This window comes from Podarcis melisellensis (assembly GCF_964234715.1).
Source record: "Podarcis melisellensis genome assembly, chromosome: 9".
NCBI classification, from domain to species: domain Eukaryota; kingdom Metazoa; phylum Chordata; class Lepidosauria; order Squamata; family Lacertidae; genus Podarcis; species Podarcis melisellensis.
Genome location: NC_138541.1, coordinates 14819802 through 14837381, shown reverse-complemented (window position 1 = coordinate 14837381; position 17580 = coordinate 14819802). Strand labels below are relative to the sequence as shown.

The following is a 17580-nucleotide window of genomic DNA, read 5'->3' as shown; positions in this document are numbered from 1 at the left end:
GTCCAGTCGTGGCCGACTCTGGGGTTGCGCGCTCATCTCGCTTTATTGGCCGAGGGAGCCAGTGTACAGCTTCCCGGTCATGTGGCCAGCATGACTAAGCTGCTACTGGCGAACCAGAGCAGCACACAGAAACGCTATTTACCTTCCCACCGGAGCATACCTATTTATCTACTTGCACTGGTGCACTTTCAAACTGCTAGGTGGGCAGGAGCAGGGACCGAGCAACGGGAGCTCACCTCGTGACGGGGATTCGAACTGCCGACCTTCTGATCGGCAAGTTCTAGGCTCTGTGGTTTAACCCACAGCGCCACCCGCGTCCCTCATATAGCAAGCAACAAATGGATCCACACTGCTGTGTTGTATGGGCACAACTGACCACCCGGCTTGGCAAGAGCTGGAGCTCAAAGGTGTCTCAAAACCATCACTCCATCCAAGCACAAGGGAAGTATCAGCAAAGCTCAAATAGAAATCCTGAGGTTTGCAGAACTATAGAAAATCCTTGCAGGGGAAACATGCAACCCATTCCCAAATCCCTTTCTTCAAACCTCCCCCCTAAAAAACACACACTCCCAGTGGCGTAGCGTGGGGGGTGCAGGGGAGGCCAGCTGCACCGGGCGCAACATCTGGGGGTTAGGGTTAGGGGGCGCAAATCCACGGGTTAGGGGGCGCAAATTGCTTGCCTTGCCCCGGGTGCTGACAACCCACGCTACGCCACTGCACACACCATAAACGTGTTAGAAGTATTGAAGGGTATAAAAAGGGTTTTTGATGGGAAGTGGAACAGTCTGTGTGGCTAGAACCTTTTATTTAATTGCCTTAAGATCTCCAGAAGAGGCTCTTCCCCATGTCCTGCTGCTGGGAGAAGTTCCCAATGGGACAGGGGGCGAGGTGGGATACAACCCTGTCAGTTTGGATCATCTACTTTTATTTCTATACTTTGAAGATTATTTTTTTTAGATGATATGATACTTTATTTAGAATTCAACATTAACAAAGGAAAAAAACCAACCACAGTAGTTGCTACCTCAATTCCTCAATTAACAAATTTTAACAATATATAAATAGTTTTTTGGTTTTTTTACATAACATCACTTTTAACTTACTGAGGTTTTCATATTACACTTTTATCTCTTTCTTAACATATAAAAAAGAGAAAGACCAAGAAGGGAAACACAAAGAAAGAAAAAAGAAGAGAAAGAAGGAGAAGGAGGAGGGAGAGAGGGGAAGGGAGAGAGGAAAAAAGAAAAGAAGAAAAATAACACAAAACAAAACAAACACATTTTGCTTCTGATTAGACTCATTGTATTATTATTTCTACAATTTTTTCACACACAGTTCCAAATTACTGTATTTCTTTCTTTGTTTTTGTCAACATTAAGTTTGTTGTTTTACAAGGATCATTCTATTTCTGCCAGGAGATATTTGTTATTGTAATGCTTTTCCAAATACCCTTTAAAGATTTTTCATTCTTTCTGTACTTTCTGTTTTGGATACCCTCTAATTCTCCCTGAAGATTATCTTTTGAGGTTTACCTCTGCCCAGGGCCGGCTTACCCATAGGCACTAGGGGTGTGGGGCGCTCGGGCACCAGGCTCTCAGGGGCGCCAGGACAAGAGTCTGGGGTCGAGATTTGGAGTCCGGGGATTGAAGAGCCAGGCCAGCCGATAGCCGCTGCCAAGTAGAGCAGAGCTCATCGGAGCGCCACAGGCTTTTCTGCTGCGGGCGCTGGGGCAGCCGCCTGGCTCTGCCCTCCTGTGCACCTGGGAGTGGCGGGTCATCAAGAGGCCCGCCCAGCACATGCACACTGCTCACACGAGGCGCACAGCTTCCCGCCCAAACCTCTGCGGGGATTATTCCTCTCCTCCCTTCATCCGCAGTGGCATGGGAGAGAGTTGCGTGCCCCCCAAAAGCTCAACAACTCTGAGTTGCCCTCCCAAAAGACGCTCAACAACTTTGGCCTGCCCCCCCAAATGGGGGCACTGGGCAGTTTTTTGCACTCCAACGTCGCATATGCTAAAGACGGCTCTGCCTCTGCACTCCCACTATCGTTAAGGGAGTGGCAATGAGATAAAGGACCTTCTCAGTGGTGACATCAGGCCTGGCCCACCCATGAGGCAAAGTGCAGCAACTGCCTCAGGCGGCAGGATCTACAGGGGCAGAAGGTCTGGCCTCCAAGGAATGTATCACCTGCTGCTGCTGCTGCTGCCACTGTGGCAGCGATGGCTGCCACACACTCCTTGGTGTCCAGATTTGCTGCCTCCTCAGCAGCCCTTCCCCAATGGCGCCTCTAAAGCCAATATGGAGGCACTGATGACCTCCTTCTATCCCTGGGGGGGGGGGAATGGCAGAGGACCCCACCCTCTGTGATTCAGAGCAGGCCCCTTTCTGCCCCGTGTACAGTCTTCCCACTTTAACTGTTGGGTAAGATTGATTTTATTTCCTACCCACCTCTTATTCCCGGCATATATCTTCACTCCCCACTTGTTCCCTGGTGGGGTAAAAGCCATTTCGTAGTTTACCTCAGGTGCCAAAATGTCTGGTGGGAAATCCAGACTATGAAATGCTCTCTCGAGGGAGATTGGCCTGGCAATTACTTTGTTATCTTTCTAGCACCAGGCAAAATCCTTTTTATTATCCCAAGACTTTTGTGAAATTCCTAATCCTGGACGTAATTAATTTCATGCTGCCTTTATCTGAAATGTGTGCTACATATACTGTATTTTTATCTGTCTATCTATAGTTCGTGTATCGATTGCATTTTGCTTTTATGTGTTTGTAAAGCCGCTCGGAGGGAAAACTTTTTTTCTTCAGAACAATCCACAACAAACAAATAGACAAGCAATACTAACATCTGACAGAGGATGCAGGTGGTGCTGTGGGTTAAACCACAGAGCCTAGGATTTGCCAATCATAAGGTCGGCGGTTCGAATCCCCACGATGGGGTGAGCTACCGTTGCTCGGTCCCTGCTCCTGCCAACCTAGCAGTTCAAAAGCACGTCAAAGTGCAAGGAGATAAATAGGTACCACTCCGATGGGGAGGTAAATGGCGTTTTCGTGCGTTGCTCTGTTTCGCCAGAAGTGGCTTAGTCATGCTGGCCACATGACCCAGAAGCTGTACGCTGGCTCCCTCAGCCAATAAAGCGAGATGAGCGCCGCAACCCCAGAGTCGGCCACAACTGGACCTAATGGTCAGGGGTCCCTTTACCTTACTAACATCAGAACACTATAAAACATTGGTCATTAAACATCAGTTGGTGCCATTTATGTTGTTTGGCAAAGTGGAGTCTCAAATAAATCTTGGTAACCTCGCCCCAGTTTTCTAGGGAAATGTATGACAAAGTAATAAAAACACCAATATCAGTTTGTAGTATCGCCTCAGCTTATTTTAGCATATTTGCCTCCAGCCATATGCCTTACAAACACAATACTCTTTATTACATCAGAAGCAAACCTGTGGGAAATGTCAAAGGCAACAGGACAGGCCTGAGGGCAAAAATTAAGATCCTCACAAGAAATGGACCTGTGAGGGGGAAGAGAAAGTTACTAAGCTGGCCATCATTGATTATGAAAAAAGTGAGTAGCAAACACAACAGGGAACCATTATTGCCAACCCAGCAGGAAAATTAATTAAGCTATTTATAATACATGACAGACTTTTGTTCATTGTTTTATACAGACCCCAAGTGCCTTTATAATTACAATCCTAAACACACTTTAGGGAGCAAGTTCCACTGAATATAGTGTTATAGGAAAAATGGGGTTTGGCTTTTGCTGCCCAGCTCTTCAAGGGACTGAGTCCCCTAAGTCAGACAAGAACTTTTTAATAGTTGCCCAACCCCTTAGCCAAGACCAGCCAAAGAGTCATACACACGTCTCCTGTCTGCCAAGATAACTGACCATGTTTTACGATTGCATTACCTAGCCACCTTTTGATATGGTAAATAAATACTTTAGTTCTAGAATCCAGGTCACAGGCCTGCCCTATTCATACTCTTATGAATATGCTCTTAAGACAAGGTTTGAAGGATTTGTAAGTGAAAAGAACTACTGGGAAAGGTTGGAGAGGGGCAACAGTTGAGACACACCATTCTCCCCCAACTCATTTAATATCCCCAGCAACACTGTGAGGCAGCTTAGGCCAAGAGGCAACAACTAGCCCAATGTCATTCAGTGAGATTCATGGCCAAGTGGGAATTTGAATTGCCTGGCCTATATATTAACTTCCATTCTTTCTTGTACATATTGTATAGCACAATGCTAGCTTCCCCACAACTTGCCTCTGAGAAAATTATAGTTCACCATGAGATGGACAGACCATGTAGGTCCTGCCATGTCCCAATACACAATTTGTTGAAAGCTTTTTCATTTGCAAGGAAGTTGGGTGACTCTGGCGGGTCATTAACGCTATACTCACCACTTACTAAAGCTAGTAGCAGCATCTTTCCTGCCCTTGCATGGATAGATGTTCCACTTATTTTTCTATTACAGGTGAGCACAATAGGATACCCAGCTGTTTCTGAAGTGCAGGAGTAAACACACAGCACCACCCACCCATCATGGAATTTGATTTTCACAGGAAGAAGAAAAGAGAATCTGTCTTGAAAGACAGTGGTTATAAAGTGTATGTATTTTTCACTTCATTGTTCAAATAGAGTCCCTTCTATCTTAAAATCTTCAGAGACATGTACAGATTAGAACAGGATCACTATCCTTTCCAGGCTGCTGGACGCATTTGGAATCTTGACAAATATTTGTGGGGACCAGTCACAAACTGGCTGCTGTGAGGATGTGACACAACCCAAAATGGGCGGCACACCTAAAAGAGCAGAAAAAGAGACAGGACCACAAAATGATGTGGGCAAACCCCTCCCATTAGCACACACCTCCATCAATGTGAAAAAGACACCTAGGTCAGTCACTGTTGCACTCACACACAGAAAAGGTTTTTTTGCAACTCTGTTCTGCTTGGAACAGAAGGGAGAATGGGTGTCCAATCTTGGCATTCAGTGAAATGTGTGTATGCTTTAAGGAGAGGTGTTCAGTGTGGACAAAGTCAAGCAAACAGGAATGGAACAGGGGGAGCAAACAGTCTTTCCGTCCTGTACATTATGGATTTTTGAGGAGATATTGAGTGAAGCCTTTTGCAGGTGCCGTATTAGGTAACTGGCAGGGATTCCCCTCTGGTGGCGAAAGCAACAGAGGAAGAGGAGTGTTCTAAAACCAATTTAGGCACAATTTTATATGCACTTTTTGGAATTCCCTTGCCAAATGCATACCTCTAATTGTAATGCTGACATTTCAGGCACAACCGTTTTGAATTTGCTGAACTAACAAGGCGTTTGTTGCTAGCATCTGCAGAAAAGATCAGCAACCCTCTCCATTATGACATCTGTTGGGGCTCTCCCTTCCACCTGAGGCCTGTGAAAACTATTTTGAAAGCGCCCATCCCTTCTGTACAAGGTACATACGTGGACTTTGTGGACCGGAGGGTCTGGGGTTTCCTTCTTAATTTAATTGCTTACTCAACACAGAATTAATATGTGGAATTTACTGCTAGGAGAGGGCCATTGGTTTAATTCCATAGCCTATGGACCTACCTTTAATCTAAACAAGCATTCAGTGTCCTCTTCCTTAATTTTGTTCCATATTCATTTGCAAAAGAACTTTAAATATTCAGTTACAGGCAGTGGTGAGAACCCAATGTTGTGTTTTTATCTTAGGGATAAGAATGTTTGCCAAACAAGAATGGACATTTTCTGTGATTCCCCTTTGTGGAACTCTGTCCTCAGGGAGACTCACATGGAATCTTCATTACATATCTTTAGGTGCTAGGTAAAAATGTTTCTCTTCAATCAGGCGTTTGGCTGATTAACTTCCTATGCCCTTTTAAATGTGTCTGAGGGAGGCTATGTGTTAAGTTTGGTTTGGTTTTTGTTATATTATGTATTTTTTTAAAAAAGTTGTGAATTGCCCTGTGATCTTTGGATGGAGGGCAGCATACACAATTTAATGATGATGATGATGATGATGATGATGATGGATTGCCATCAGCCCTGTGGCCAACATAGCCAATAGTGAAGAACAATTAGAATTGTAGTCCATCAACTCCTGGTCTACATGTCTAAAGAATTGTGTTTCTATGAGAATCCTGTTCCATTCTTCTCTTTTGTTTCCTAATCTTAGCAATAGAATTCAACAGGATTTTGCAACGCCAAAGACTTGAGAAGATTGAACTTCACTGCAAGTTAGCACAGCAAGTGGAGTCCGAACTGAAACACAGGATCTATTTGGCAAGGAGACCACTGCCACCAAGTGGCCCCAACTAGGTTTGACTCGTGTTTATGGTGGTTATATCAACAGTAGAGAAGCTATTCACCACATCAGTGCACAAAGTGAGCAGGCTAACCAAAGGGCTTTCCGCAGCCTTAATAAGATCATGTGTATCTAGTAACGTAATTCAAATTATTAAAAACCGAATTGGAAAACCAGTCCCGAATGCCTAATGGTGGTCAATGCAAGGAAGGCAGGACAAAGAACGATGCTATGGTCCTGGTCAGATGTAATGATAAATAATGGTTTATAAATGCATGCATGAGCTTTTGGCCCACTTGCTCCTTCTTCCGCCTCTCTTCCAGCTGCAAGGAAGAGATGGGAAGGCTTCACATACAATTTCCCCTAACCACAGTTAGTGGAATGGGCTGCTTCATGCAATCTTCAACAGCAGGGATGGGCAGGGGCATTTTTGCATTCCAAGGGCCACATTCCCATCTGGGTGACCTTATGAGGGCCATACGCCTGTGGTGGGCGGGCAGAGGGGAAAGTGGGCGGGGCAACAGGTGTGAATTTTACCTTTGGAGAATAGCCTAGTTTGTACACTCATTTACCCCCTTCGCCCGGACAAGCAAGAGGCATTATCAGAGTTCATCCCAGCCAGACAAAAGTACTTGTTGGTTTCTGCTTTCTTCACTGTGCAGCGAAGTGCTTGTCACGGGACAATGTTTTGCATTCCACAGTCAGAGCACTGTTGGGTTTCCCATGGGAATGGGAGACTGGATGTGACGTACACTGGTTTCCTGTTTTTCACTGTTCTCTCGGTGTTCTTTGTTTCCGAGGAGAAGGAGTTGCTTCTCTGCTCTCGCAGAGGTAAGATGCATGTTTGTAATCTCTCAGCATTGAAGTGTAAATAAAGTAAAGTTAAGCATGTAGCATGTACTGCTCATCCTTCCGCTGTGTACAGGAGTCTGCAAATACAACAGTACTTGGGGTGCAAAATGGAGCCAGTGAGAGATATGTCCTAGGCAAAGTTCTGAGGGCCACATGAAGAGAAGTAGAGGGCCAGATTTGGCCCCAGGTCTTACACTCCTTACCCCTGTTGGAACAGCAAACTGCACACCATAAAGACAGTTGATCCGGTCTGGTCAGAAGAATTGTGTAGGGTTGGGGGGTGACCCAGGGATGCCATGAAAACATTACCCACTTGATCATTTAAGCTCCAGAATTTATCATCACCATATTGCCATAATTTTATTAGCTGGGTATGCTGTGCCTTTGATTTAAACAATTTTTCTTATATCAATGACTTTAGATAGCAATACTATTAAAACAGGCTAATAATGATATTCAAAATATTAAAAGAGAGCGAGAACTTCAGTAAAACAGAGCCATATTTTCCTCTATTCAACTTTCTAAGGGCCAAATGGGCAGGGCCTGGGACAAAGTGGGAGCAATATAAAAGTCTTACCTTTGATACAAATAAATGAGGCATTTGCTTTGTGTGGGCTCCACCTCCTCTTCCAGCCACCCCTGTCCTCCAGTCATGACCTTTTTCTAGTATGATATTTCCAGCCAAAACATCCATTTTTTGAAGCCCACCCCACAGATCCAGATCTTGCAATCACGATTAGGGCAAACAAGATGTGACATTTCCCCCATAGCTTTGCATTGCACAGCTGACCGACGTTAAAATAATTTGCTGTCTTGAGGAGCCTAAGCCAGATAGGGGATAGGGGCTTAAAAATGGACCCCCTACAATAATGGAAACTAGGCAGCTGCTACTTACAATGGGAATAAAGGTCCAATTGGTGTCAATGCAAGTTTTCTTCCCATTGTGTGTAACAATTTGGGAGCCTCTCATTTCAATCAAGATCATGCCGGGAGTAAAGGATTAAAGTAACCACCTGCTGGGCCACAATTCTGATAGACCAGGACATTCGCAGGGAAACCAAAATGCTTGTTTACAAAGCTATTGTACTACCAACCTTATGCACGACCACTCCAACTCCTCGAAAGATTCCATCAAAGGTGTCGCCGAAAATTTTTACACATCACTTGGGAAGACAGGCAAACTAATATCAGCATAATGGAAGAAGCAAAGATCACCAGTGTTGAAGTAATGATTCTTCAACTTCAACTTCGTTGGACTGGCCATGTTGTGCGGATGCCTGATGGTTGTTTTCCAAAGCAACTACTCTATTCCGAACTTAAAAGTGTAATGGAAAGTGTAATGCTGGTGGCCAACTAAAGAGGTTCAAACACTCTCTCAAGGCAAATCTAAAAAAATGTAGTATAAACACTGACAACTGGGAAACACTGGCTTGCGAGCTCCAATGAGAGAACAGCCTTTACCAAAGGTGTCATGGGCTTTGAAGACACTCAAACTCAGGATGCAAGGGAGAAACGTGCTAAGAGGAAGGCACGCTTGGCAAATCCATACAGTGATCAACTCCCACCCGGAAACCAATGTCTCCACTGTGGAAGGACATGTGGATCCAGAATTGGCCTCCACGGTCACTTACAGACTCATTGTTAAAACCGTGTTTATGGAAGACAATCTTACTCGGCTATGAGTGATCGACAAAGAAGAAGAAAGAAGATAGCTCAGAATCCTCAGCACTGACCATTTCTCAAAAATCAGCTACGCAATGTTGTTATATGACAAATGTCAAATCTCGTTTGGCCCTAAGTTAATCTGATTGGTAAGGGCCTGCTGCTGTCAATGGCAACAGGCATTCTCTGTGTGTGCTGTTGTTACCTATTAACAATTCCCAGTAAAGGTAACCTGATGGGATGAACCTCAGCAGTTCCTAGCACTCAACTGCAAAGGAGAAGACTGGGACTAACGTGGAAAGAGGATGGCAAACAACTCCGGTGGCATCCCGTATACTAACAACGGAACAAGCGGCAATACAGACGGGCAAGATTATGGAAGTACAATATATGATCTGGTTTTTCCCATTGTGATAGCAATTATCATGGGTTTTATTTTGTTCTCCATGGGTTGCGCTACAGATATGAAGATGATGTGGGGCCACATCAAGAGGCCATCAGGCATCGCTGTGGGGATGATGTGCCAATTTGGGCTGATGCCTCTAGCAGCCTACATTTTGGCTGTCAACTTCCCTGCGAAGTCAATCAACACGCTTGCCACCTTTATCATTGGCTGTTCCCCTGGAGGTTCCTTGTCCAACTTCGTCAGTTACTGGGTGGATGGAGATATGGATCTCAGGTAGGACAACACAATACAATTTCTTCTGCACATAGTGAAGGAGAGAAGCATAACTTAGCAATTCTGTTTCTTGGCAGGCTGGTTGCCATGTACAAGTGGCTGGATCCAAACCATGCCTAATTTGTCCCATTGATTTCAACAATGGATTCCAACCCGACTCAATCTGGCCCTGCATCTAGCACAGAATGTGCTTTTTATTTTATTTCCTCATTGGGGAGCATTCAAATGTGCAGTCTTGCACCTGCAAGCTTAAGTGTCACAATCCAAGAAAAGTCATGCCACGTTTCTGTTGTGTGCATATATCTGCTCTTACACCCCAGCATTCCTATGTGCTACAGAGACGTCTTTGGCCATGTTCGCCAACAGGCTTTGAAAGGGATTAGGTTGACATGGGATGTGCTTCTGTGCAGAACATGTGCTTGGAGATGTTTGTGAAGCAGTGGCCTCTTATTTTTAATATTGTGACTTTAAGATTATGTACCATATAATCAGGAGATGACGCTAAATGATTCTGGACTATTTGGCTGTATCAGTCTTTCTGTAGTAGTTTTATAGTTTCATAACTGATTCACAGAAGTGTGTTAGATACTGTTTGTTTTGTAGTGTAATAACCAGGGTATCTTTTTGCCTGTAAAAATGAAACAAACAAAAAACAAACAAAATGCCCGGGGAGGTGGGAATTAATGTCATTGAATGAATGAATGAATGTCATTGATGTATAAAAATACGACCATGGCAAATGCCTGGGATTTCTCTTTCTTTAGGCCTATATCCTTTCTCAATCTATTCATTCATTTCTCTAGAAGCTACTTTCCAACATTCTGTCACACTACTGTGTGACCAAGAAACAGAGCTCAAGATGCAGATGAAGCTAGGATTAGTTTTCAGGAACTAAGGCCACCCCACCAGGGTTGAAAAGCATGTTTACTCAATAGTACACATCTTTATTTTCTCCCATATAAGTGAATGATTTCAACTCACGCCTATAAGGGAAAGCAAAATACTGATAAAATATTGCAAGGTGGACAAAAGCTTTTACTGCTGTCCTCTGGGTGGTGATACAGCCCTCAGAGGACTGAAATCCATATCTGCTTGCACAATACACAGACTGCACCCCTTTTCTGTCATAACAATGCCTTTTGGAAAGGAGAGTTTTGCCAGGATAGAGGTCTGTGTGTGTGTGTGTGTGTGTGTGTGTGTGTCTGTGTGGAGAGACCTTTGCACAGCACTCTGTGGTACAATGGTAAGAATCACACCCAGTACTATTTTTCTAGAAAAAAAGGTGCTGGAACTCACCACAAATGCCTCCCTTGTTCTCTTATAATGGCAATGGCGCCCACCTGAGAGGTGCCAGAACTGAGTTCCGGCAAGTTCCGGCTGGAAAAGAATCCCCTGCGTTGTTCCACTAGCATTTGCCTCTGGTCCTGCCCACCACAATTAGCTACAACTCCTGTGTAGGAAACCTATCACTTGGTAAACCACTTTGAAGGGTTTTTGTGTTTGTGTGTGTGTGTTTACAATCAAGAGGCGTATAACTTGAAAAAATAAGTACCTCGGGTTAAGAACTTAATTCGTTCCAGAGGTCCATTCTTAAGCTGAAACTGTTCTTAACCTGAGGTACCACTTTAGCTAATGGGGCCTCCCTCTGCCTCCGATGCACTATTTCTGTTCTCATCCTGAGGTAAAGTTCTTAACCCGAGGTACTATTTCTGGGTTATCGGAGTCTGTAACCTGAAGCATCTGTAACCTGAAGCGTCTGTAACCCGAGGTACCACTGTAATAATATGAATGGTACGCGCACACACACACACACACACACACACACACACACACACACTGCTGTTGGGGAGCTTGTCACAATAGATTACATCATTAAGTTGCCTGCAGACCTGCCTCTTGCTCCCAGCCAAGTCTCTTTCACTCTATTACAGCATCAGCATGACGGCCCTATCTAATATGGCTGCACTCGGAATGATGCCTCTTTGCCTTTTTATCTGCACACGGACCTGGGAATCTGAAGATGACATCACAGTTCCATATCAGGCCATAGGTAGGTTTCTTGCTCGCCTTAAAACGTAGGTGACTGAAGTTGGGCTATCCCTGCCCAGATAGGGGCGCAGCTGTTTCACCCGAAGGCAGGCACTCTGTGCCAATGAGGCTACCTGAGCCCCAAGCAACAGCAATGGACCCAGGAGGAGCCCCAAATTGCGAACTTGCTCCTTCAGGGGGGGTGTAATATTGGCAAAACCTATTGGTGTTTCGCAACTTTCTGACTAGTTGCAGGACCTTAGCCAGACCTAGCAGAGTACACGCAGAATCCACGGAAGCAATTGGCGACTTGGCTGCAGACAGGATAGACGAAGCAGGAACCAGGAACTTGTAGTTAGGTGTTTATTTATATACAGTGGACTATTTACAGGAACAGAACACAGATCTTTTGCTAGCTCTCTCTGACACGTCTCACAACTCCTGCACTGACACACTGAACCACTGAACTCACACATTCCAGTTAGTAGGTCATTAATTATCACTCCCTTGAGAGAGCTTGACCAATCAGGGAGCGGTCTCCATGTCTCTGTTATCACCAGGCAGACTTACTCCTTCAGATTGCCTTCTGGCTGTCTGCCAAACCTTAATTGACTCTGTGTGAGTAGCTGCATGTACACAGTTTCCCAACATGTAACTCCATCAGGAGCAGGCAACCTCCCATCAATCCAGTCTAGCGAACCATGCACAAACAGGGCCTCCGTCTAATCTGGGTTGAGCTTCAGTTTGTTGGCTCTCATCCAGTCCGCTACTGAGACAAGACAATGGCCCGGCACACCCACAGCGCCACCTGCAGATATAAAGGAGAAGCAGAGCTGTGTGCCATCGGCATATTGCTGACAATGTACTCCCAACATCTGGATGACCCCACTCAGGCGGTGGTTTCATGTAGATGTGAAACGGCATGGGAGACGAGGCAAGGTGAGGTGACTGTCTCAGGAGGCAGGATTGTCCCTTCTTTGCTGGCAGGGAGGGGCAACATTTTGTGGTTCACCTCAGGTGCCCAAATGTCTCGAACCAGCCCTGCTTAGGAAGCCCACATTGAAGGCTCCATGGGGCCAAATAGCTCTCTCCAAGCATCGGACTCTGGAAACGACCAACCAAGTAGCTCTGGAACTGCCACAAAGTGGTGCCACCCACTCTTAACTCTGACTGCTACTCGGGAGGAATACCATGGTCAGTGGTATCTAAAGTCGCTGAGAGGTTGAGGAGAATTAACAGGAACACATTTCCCCTGTCTCTCTCTTGAGAGAGATAACCTTGTAGGGTGACCAAAGCAGGTTGTGCCAAAACCGGGCCTAGACCCTGATCTGGTCCAAGAACCTCACCCAAGAAGGGACGATTGGCAACTGGCTGCAAATTACCTCAACTTTCTGAGCCCAGGGAGGGTTTTTTAAGCAGTGAACATCCTCTCCCGCAAGGAGGCATTAATCACCTCCCATGCCCAGCCAGCTGTCCCCCTCTCCCTGGTAGTTTTTATCAGCCAAGAGGGGCAAGGGCCCAGAGCGCAAGTGGTCTCTGAAAACCCCTTCTGCATTACAGTGGTTCCTCGGGTTACATATGCTTCAGGTTACAGACGCTTCAGGTTACAGACTCCGCTAACCCAGAAATATTACCTCAGGTTAAGAACTTTGCTTCAGGATGAGAACAGAAATTGTGCTCTGGCGGCAGCGGGAGGCCCCATTAGCTAAAGTGGTGCTTCAGGTTAAGAACAGTTTCATGTTAAGAGCAGACCTCCGGAACGAATTAAGTACTTAACCCAAGTTACCACTGTAGTTCCAAGCACCTGGAAACCAGCTGAATAGATCTACATTTGACATGGACTAACCTTTTTTTCTCCTTTTTAGGGACAACTCTTTTCAGCTTTGCTATACCCATCGCTTGCGGTTTTTGGGTGAAGTATAGGTGGCCCAGGCAATCCCAAATCATTCTCAAGGTAAACTTGGGAGGCAAAATCCTGTTGAGGAATTAAAAACGCCTGCACGGAACAAAAGCAAGCAAATATGTACAATGTATTTCACCCTATTTCCGCCAGTCCACTCAAGGCAATTTACAATCCAAATCAGTTGCCATTGATGTTCTTTTTAAAAGGGGGAAAGGAAAGGAAAAAGGAAAATGAACGGGATGGCAAATGCTAACTCAGTCTCAGATGCCAACTCTTCCTGTATGATTACATAAGGATGAGGGTAGAATTGATGGAGATGGTTCTGGGAGGAGGAGGAAGGAGCCAAGTGATGAAAACCCAATGGAACGACATGCTCCACCTTTCTCTTTGTCCATTTGTAACAGGTCGGAAGCACCATTGGAGGCATTCTATGGGTAGTCCCAACAATAGCCTACTTACTGACATTTCAAGGTTCTTGGATTGTGGACTACTCTCTTCTGATAGTTTCGGCAGTGCTCCCAGTGACTGGCTACCTTGGTGGCTTTCTGCTGGCCCGTCTCACCTGCCAGTCTTGGCAAAGGTACCCGATAACTTGGTTATTTATTTGCAGGACCTGCTTAGAGCCTGCCCTTTGATCAATACAAGAGTCCAGTCCAGGGTAGAAGAAATAAGAATTGCAGCCCGATGGTGTGGGCAAGATACCTTGCTTCTTGGACTTCTGTGCTTCCAAGCTGATGTGGAGTGGCTTGGTGGCTCCAGGGGTGTTGTGAACACACCATCGCATGTTCAGATGTCGTCAGCTGCCCTTGAAGAGGTGGTGTGGTGTGGATTGCTCCTTAAAAAGGAGGCAATGTAAGAACTATTGGCCAGTCACCAACCTTCCATTTTGGGTAAAGGTGGCAGGAAGGTTGGTGGCAGGGATACTTAAAAGTGTTCCTGGATGACACCGATTATCTGGATCTGTTTCAGTCTGGGCTTAGGCCTAGAATGGAATCAGCCTTGGTCACTTGGAAGGGTGACCTGTAGCAGGAGAGGGACAGGGAGACTGCAATCTTGTTGTGCTTACTTGAACTCTCAGCAGCCTTGGATACTGTTGACTATGGTATCCTCCTGGACCAACTGACTGGAATTGGCCAATTTTGGGAGAGGAAAAATTTCGGACCTTTTTGGACCTGTTGAATCTTCCCCGAAGTGACCGTGAGAGAATTTCAAAATCTTTGTGCTTCCAGGTGTCGGACGATTTCTGTGGAGACAGGAACTCAGAACTTGAACTTGCCCATTGCTGTGTTCCAGCTGTCTTTCAGTTTCCAGCATTTCATCCAGATATATCCATCCATTCTGATCTATAGCGCGTTTCAGTTGCTAAATTTATCCCTTATGGTTTCAGGTAGGTAATTCCATTCAAAAACGTGTCTCGAGGAAAGCGAAAACAACTGGGGAGTACCAAAGACAGGTCTAATGTATAGAGAAGCAGTATTCAGAATAGGAAAAGGGCAGTTGTTGTTTACTGTTTTGTTGGATGAGGTCCAGATGTTCTTATTTTATTGCTGATCCAAAACGTTTAAATAAGTGCTTAAACTGATGAAATAATTGGTGGGGGATGCAATTAAGAACATTTATACTAGTTTTTCCCCCCTTTCTTTTAATGAAATCCCTTAGAAAGACTTCACACATTACATTTTTTAACATAAAGTATAGATGTGATAAACACATATATTACTGGCTGTATAAGCATATAGTTTTGGCCGCAGCTACCTATGCCAAGTTTACATTTGGTAGCAAACACAGGTGCTCCTCTGTATAACAGGGAAAACCAGTGTGGAGAGTTAAAAGCACAAACTTTTATTTAGAAGTCCTTAGTGAGAACCGAAGAAGAGCTCAAGCTACTCATTCGGGCCAAAGGTCTATCTAGTAGAGCAGCCTTTTCTCAGCCATATGCTTCTGAGAAGCCCTGAAAGCACCATGTGCGCGCAACAGCCCTCTGCCCACTTGTGCATTGCAAGGGGTTGGGCTAGATGATCCTTGAGGTCCCTTCCAGTTCTGTGGTTCTTTGGTTCTACGTGCTCCCCAGTATTTAGCAGCTGGTTGCCCATGACGGTAGGGGGTGGTTACAGTGGTACCTCAGGTTACAGGTGCTTCAGGTTACAGACTCCGCTAATGCAGGGAAAGTACCTCGGGTTAAGAACTTTGCGTCAGGATGAGAACAGAAATTGCACGGAGGCGGCACAGCGGTCCCATTAGCTAAAGTGGTGCTTCAGGTTAAGAACAGTTTCAGGTTAAGAACGGACCTCCGGAATGAATTAAGTTCTTAACCCTGTATACGTTTTCAATACTGTTCATGCCTGCAAAAGGTTTTGGGCAAACATACCGGTTCATTTCCAATTGGTGCACGTCTTGTAACTTCCCGTTGAAACCCTGTGACTTTTTATAAATGTTCTGAGGTGTGAGCATCTCGCTTTTGCTGCTCTATAGCACAGGAGTGCTCCTTCAGACGACAATAATGCAGTAACATTGGGCAAGTACTGCAGCACAATGAAGAAAGTGGAATTATGCATGAGTGGATCCAGAATAAATCCAGCATGAATGTTGACATGTTGTTGCAGAATATGCCCTCCCCCCCAACCCCCCCCACAACCAGCTCAGTGTGGGAGGGCACTGAGTATTTCCGTCCTTGACTATCACTCAAGCTGTCTCCTAAGGTAAAGGTAAAGGGACCCCTGACCATTAGGTCCAGTCACAGACGACTCTGGGGTTGCAGAGCTCATCTGGCTTTATTGGCCGCGGGAGCCGGCGTACAGCTTCTGGGTCATGTGGCCAGCATGACTAAGCAGCTTCTGGCGAACCAGAGCAGTGCATGGAAACGCCGTTTACTTTCCCGCCAGAGTGGTACCTATTTATCTACTTGCACTTTGATGTGCTTTTGAACTGCTAGGTTGGCAGGAGCAGGGACCGAGCAACAGGAGCTCACCCCGTCACAGGGATTCGAACCGCCAACCTTCTGATTGGCAAGTCCTAGGCTCTGTGGTTTATTCATTTGCTTTGCACGCAGGTTATCAGATTTATAAGAAATGTCTGGGAAGAGCAGCAGCAGAAGGGAGACCATCTGATCCTCAGGTCACAATGTCAGGCAATTTGGGCGGCGAAATCAACTTGCGATTTGAAAAGGAGCACGAAGTCAATTCCAAAGTGGAAAATAGTTTCAACGTTCTTTAGCTTCATCAGGAACTATGTATGATGGCTGTGTGATTCAAATCCTATGTATGTACCATCTATTTAAAGCACATGATTAAATTTTCTGTTTTTACAATTGAAAGGACTTATTTTTACATCCTTAAGATATCAATGACTTGCCTTCTTCTCTTTCCATGGTTCATTTTATGTATCCTAAATCCCTGCATATTTCACAGAAAACTATACCAATCAGTATTCCATTATTACATCCATCACAACTTATTTACGCTGTTGAATTTATCTTCATGTTGCTACTGTTTTCAGCTGTACACAGTTATTTCCCATATATTCAATAAACATTTTCCAATCTTCTCTAAATGTATAGTCTTCTTGTTCTCTTATTCTATATGTTAAGTCTGCAAGCTGCGCATATTCTGTCAACTTAAGTTGCCACCCTTCTTTAGTTGTAACCGCGCATGTTTTCCATTTTGGGGCTAACAAAACACAGGCCACAGTAGTGGCATACATAAATAACCTTTTTTGACACCTGGGGATTTCAGTCTGAATTGTCCCCAACAGAAAGGACTCTGGTTTTTTGGGAAAGTACTTTTAAATGTTTTTTTTTCAATTCATTATGGATTATTTCCCAATACTCTTTTACCCTTTTACAAGTCCACCACAATTCCTAGCACCCTTAACAAACTGCAGTTTCCAGGATTCTTGCACCCAGGGTAGTTACGTGATTTAAATGGATGTTGTGTACATATCCGTAACAAGATCTGCACTACTACATAGGCACATGAATGCATCTATCAAGCCCTGTCCTTTTGTTTAAGTGTCCAGGATGTCAATTTGATGCCTCATCAAAGAGTAACACACACACACACACATATATATAAGTGGTACCTCGGGTTAAGTACTTAATTCGTTCCAGAGGTTCGTTCTTAACCTGAAACTGTTCTTAACCTGAAGCA

The 17580-nt window shown here is 44.9% G+C and overlaps 2 protein-coding genes across 2 annotated transcripts; both read left to right on the top strand.

Moving 5' to 3' along the window:
* Positions 1 to 3435: 3435 nt before the first annotated feature.
* On the top strand, positions 3436 to 6487 carry LOC309377270 (uncharacterized protein C4orf36 homolog). Its single transcript, XM_081924257.1, has 4 exons — positions 3436 to 3572; positions 4488 to 4620; positions 5302 to 5459; positions 6183 to 6487. Exons 2-4 carry the CDS (start codon positions 4556 to 4558, stop codon positions 6323 to 6325), a joined length of 366 nt encoding a protein of 121 aa, XP_081780383.1. The 5' UTR covers positions 3436 to 3572; positions 4488 to 4555; the 3' UTR covers positions 6326 to 6487.
* Positions 6488 to 11403: 4916 nt separating this feature from the next.
* On the top strand, positions 11404 to 17476 carry SLC10A6 (solute carrier family 10 member 6). Its single transcript, XM_081925443.1, has 5 exons — positions 11404 to 11554; positions 13398 to 13486; positions 13840 to 14015; positions 14665 to 14822; positions 16485 to 17476. Exons 1-5 carry the CDS (start codon positions 11443 to 11445, stop codon positions 16646 to 16648), a joined length of 699 nt encoding a protein of 232 aa, XP_081781569.1. The 5' UTR covers positions 11404 to 11442; the 3' UTR covers positions 16649 to 17476.
* The last annotated feature ends 104 nt before the right edge of the window (positions 17477 to 17580 follow it).

What these genes read in the sequence shown, in the direction of transcription:
- LOC309377270 (XM_081924257.1), top strand. Translation starts at nt 4,556, where the DNA reads ATGGAATTTGATTTTCACAGGAAGAAGAAAAGAGAATCTGTCTTGAAA. An exon ending in AAAGACAGTGGTTATAAAGT is followed by an intron (nt 4,621 to 5,301) that starts GTATGTATTTTT and finishes CTGACATTTCAG; the next exon opens with GCACAACCGTTTTGAATTTG. An exon ending in GCCCATCCCTTCTGTACAAG is followed by an intron (nt 5,460 to 6,182) that starts GTACATACGTGG and finishes TCCTAATCTTAG; the next exon opens with CAATAGAATTCAACAGGATT.
- SLC10A6 (XM_081925443.1), top strand. Translation starts at nt 11,443, where the DNA reads ATGACGGCCCTATCTAATATGGCTGCACTCGGAATGATGCCTCTTTGC. An exon ending in AATCCCAAATCATTCTCAAG is followed by an intron (nt 13,487 to 13,839) that starts GTAAACTTGGGA and finishes CATTTGTAACAG; the next exon opens with GTCGGAAGCACCATTGGAGG. An exon ending in TTTATCCCTTATGGTTTCAG is followed by an intron (nt 14,823 to 16,484) that starts GTAGGTAATTCC and finishes CTTTGCACGCAG; the next exon opens with GTTATCAGATTTATAAGAAA.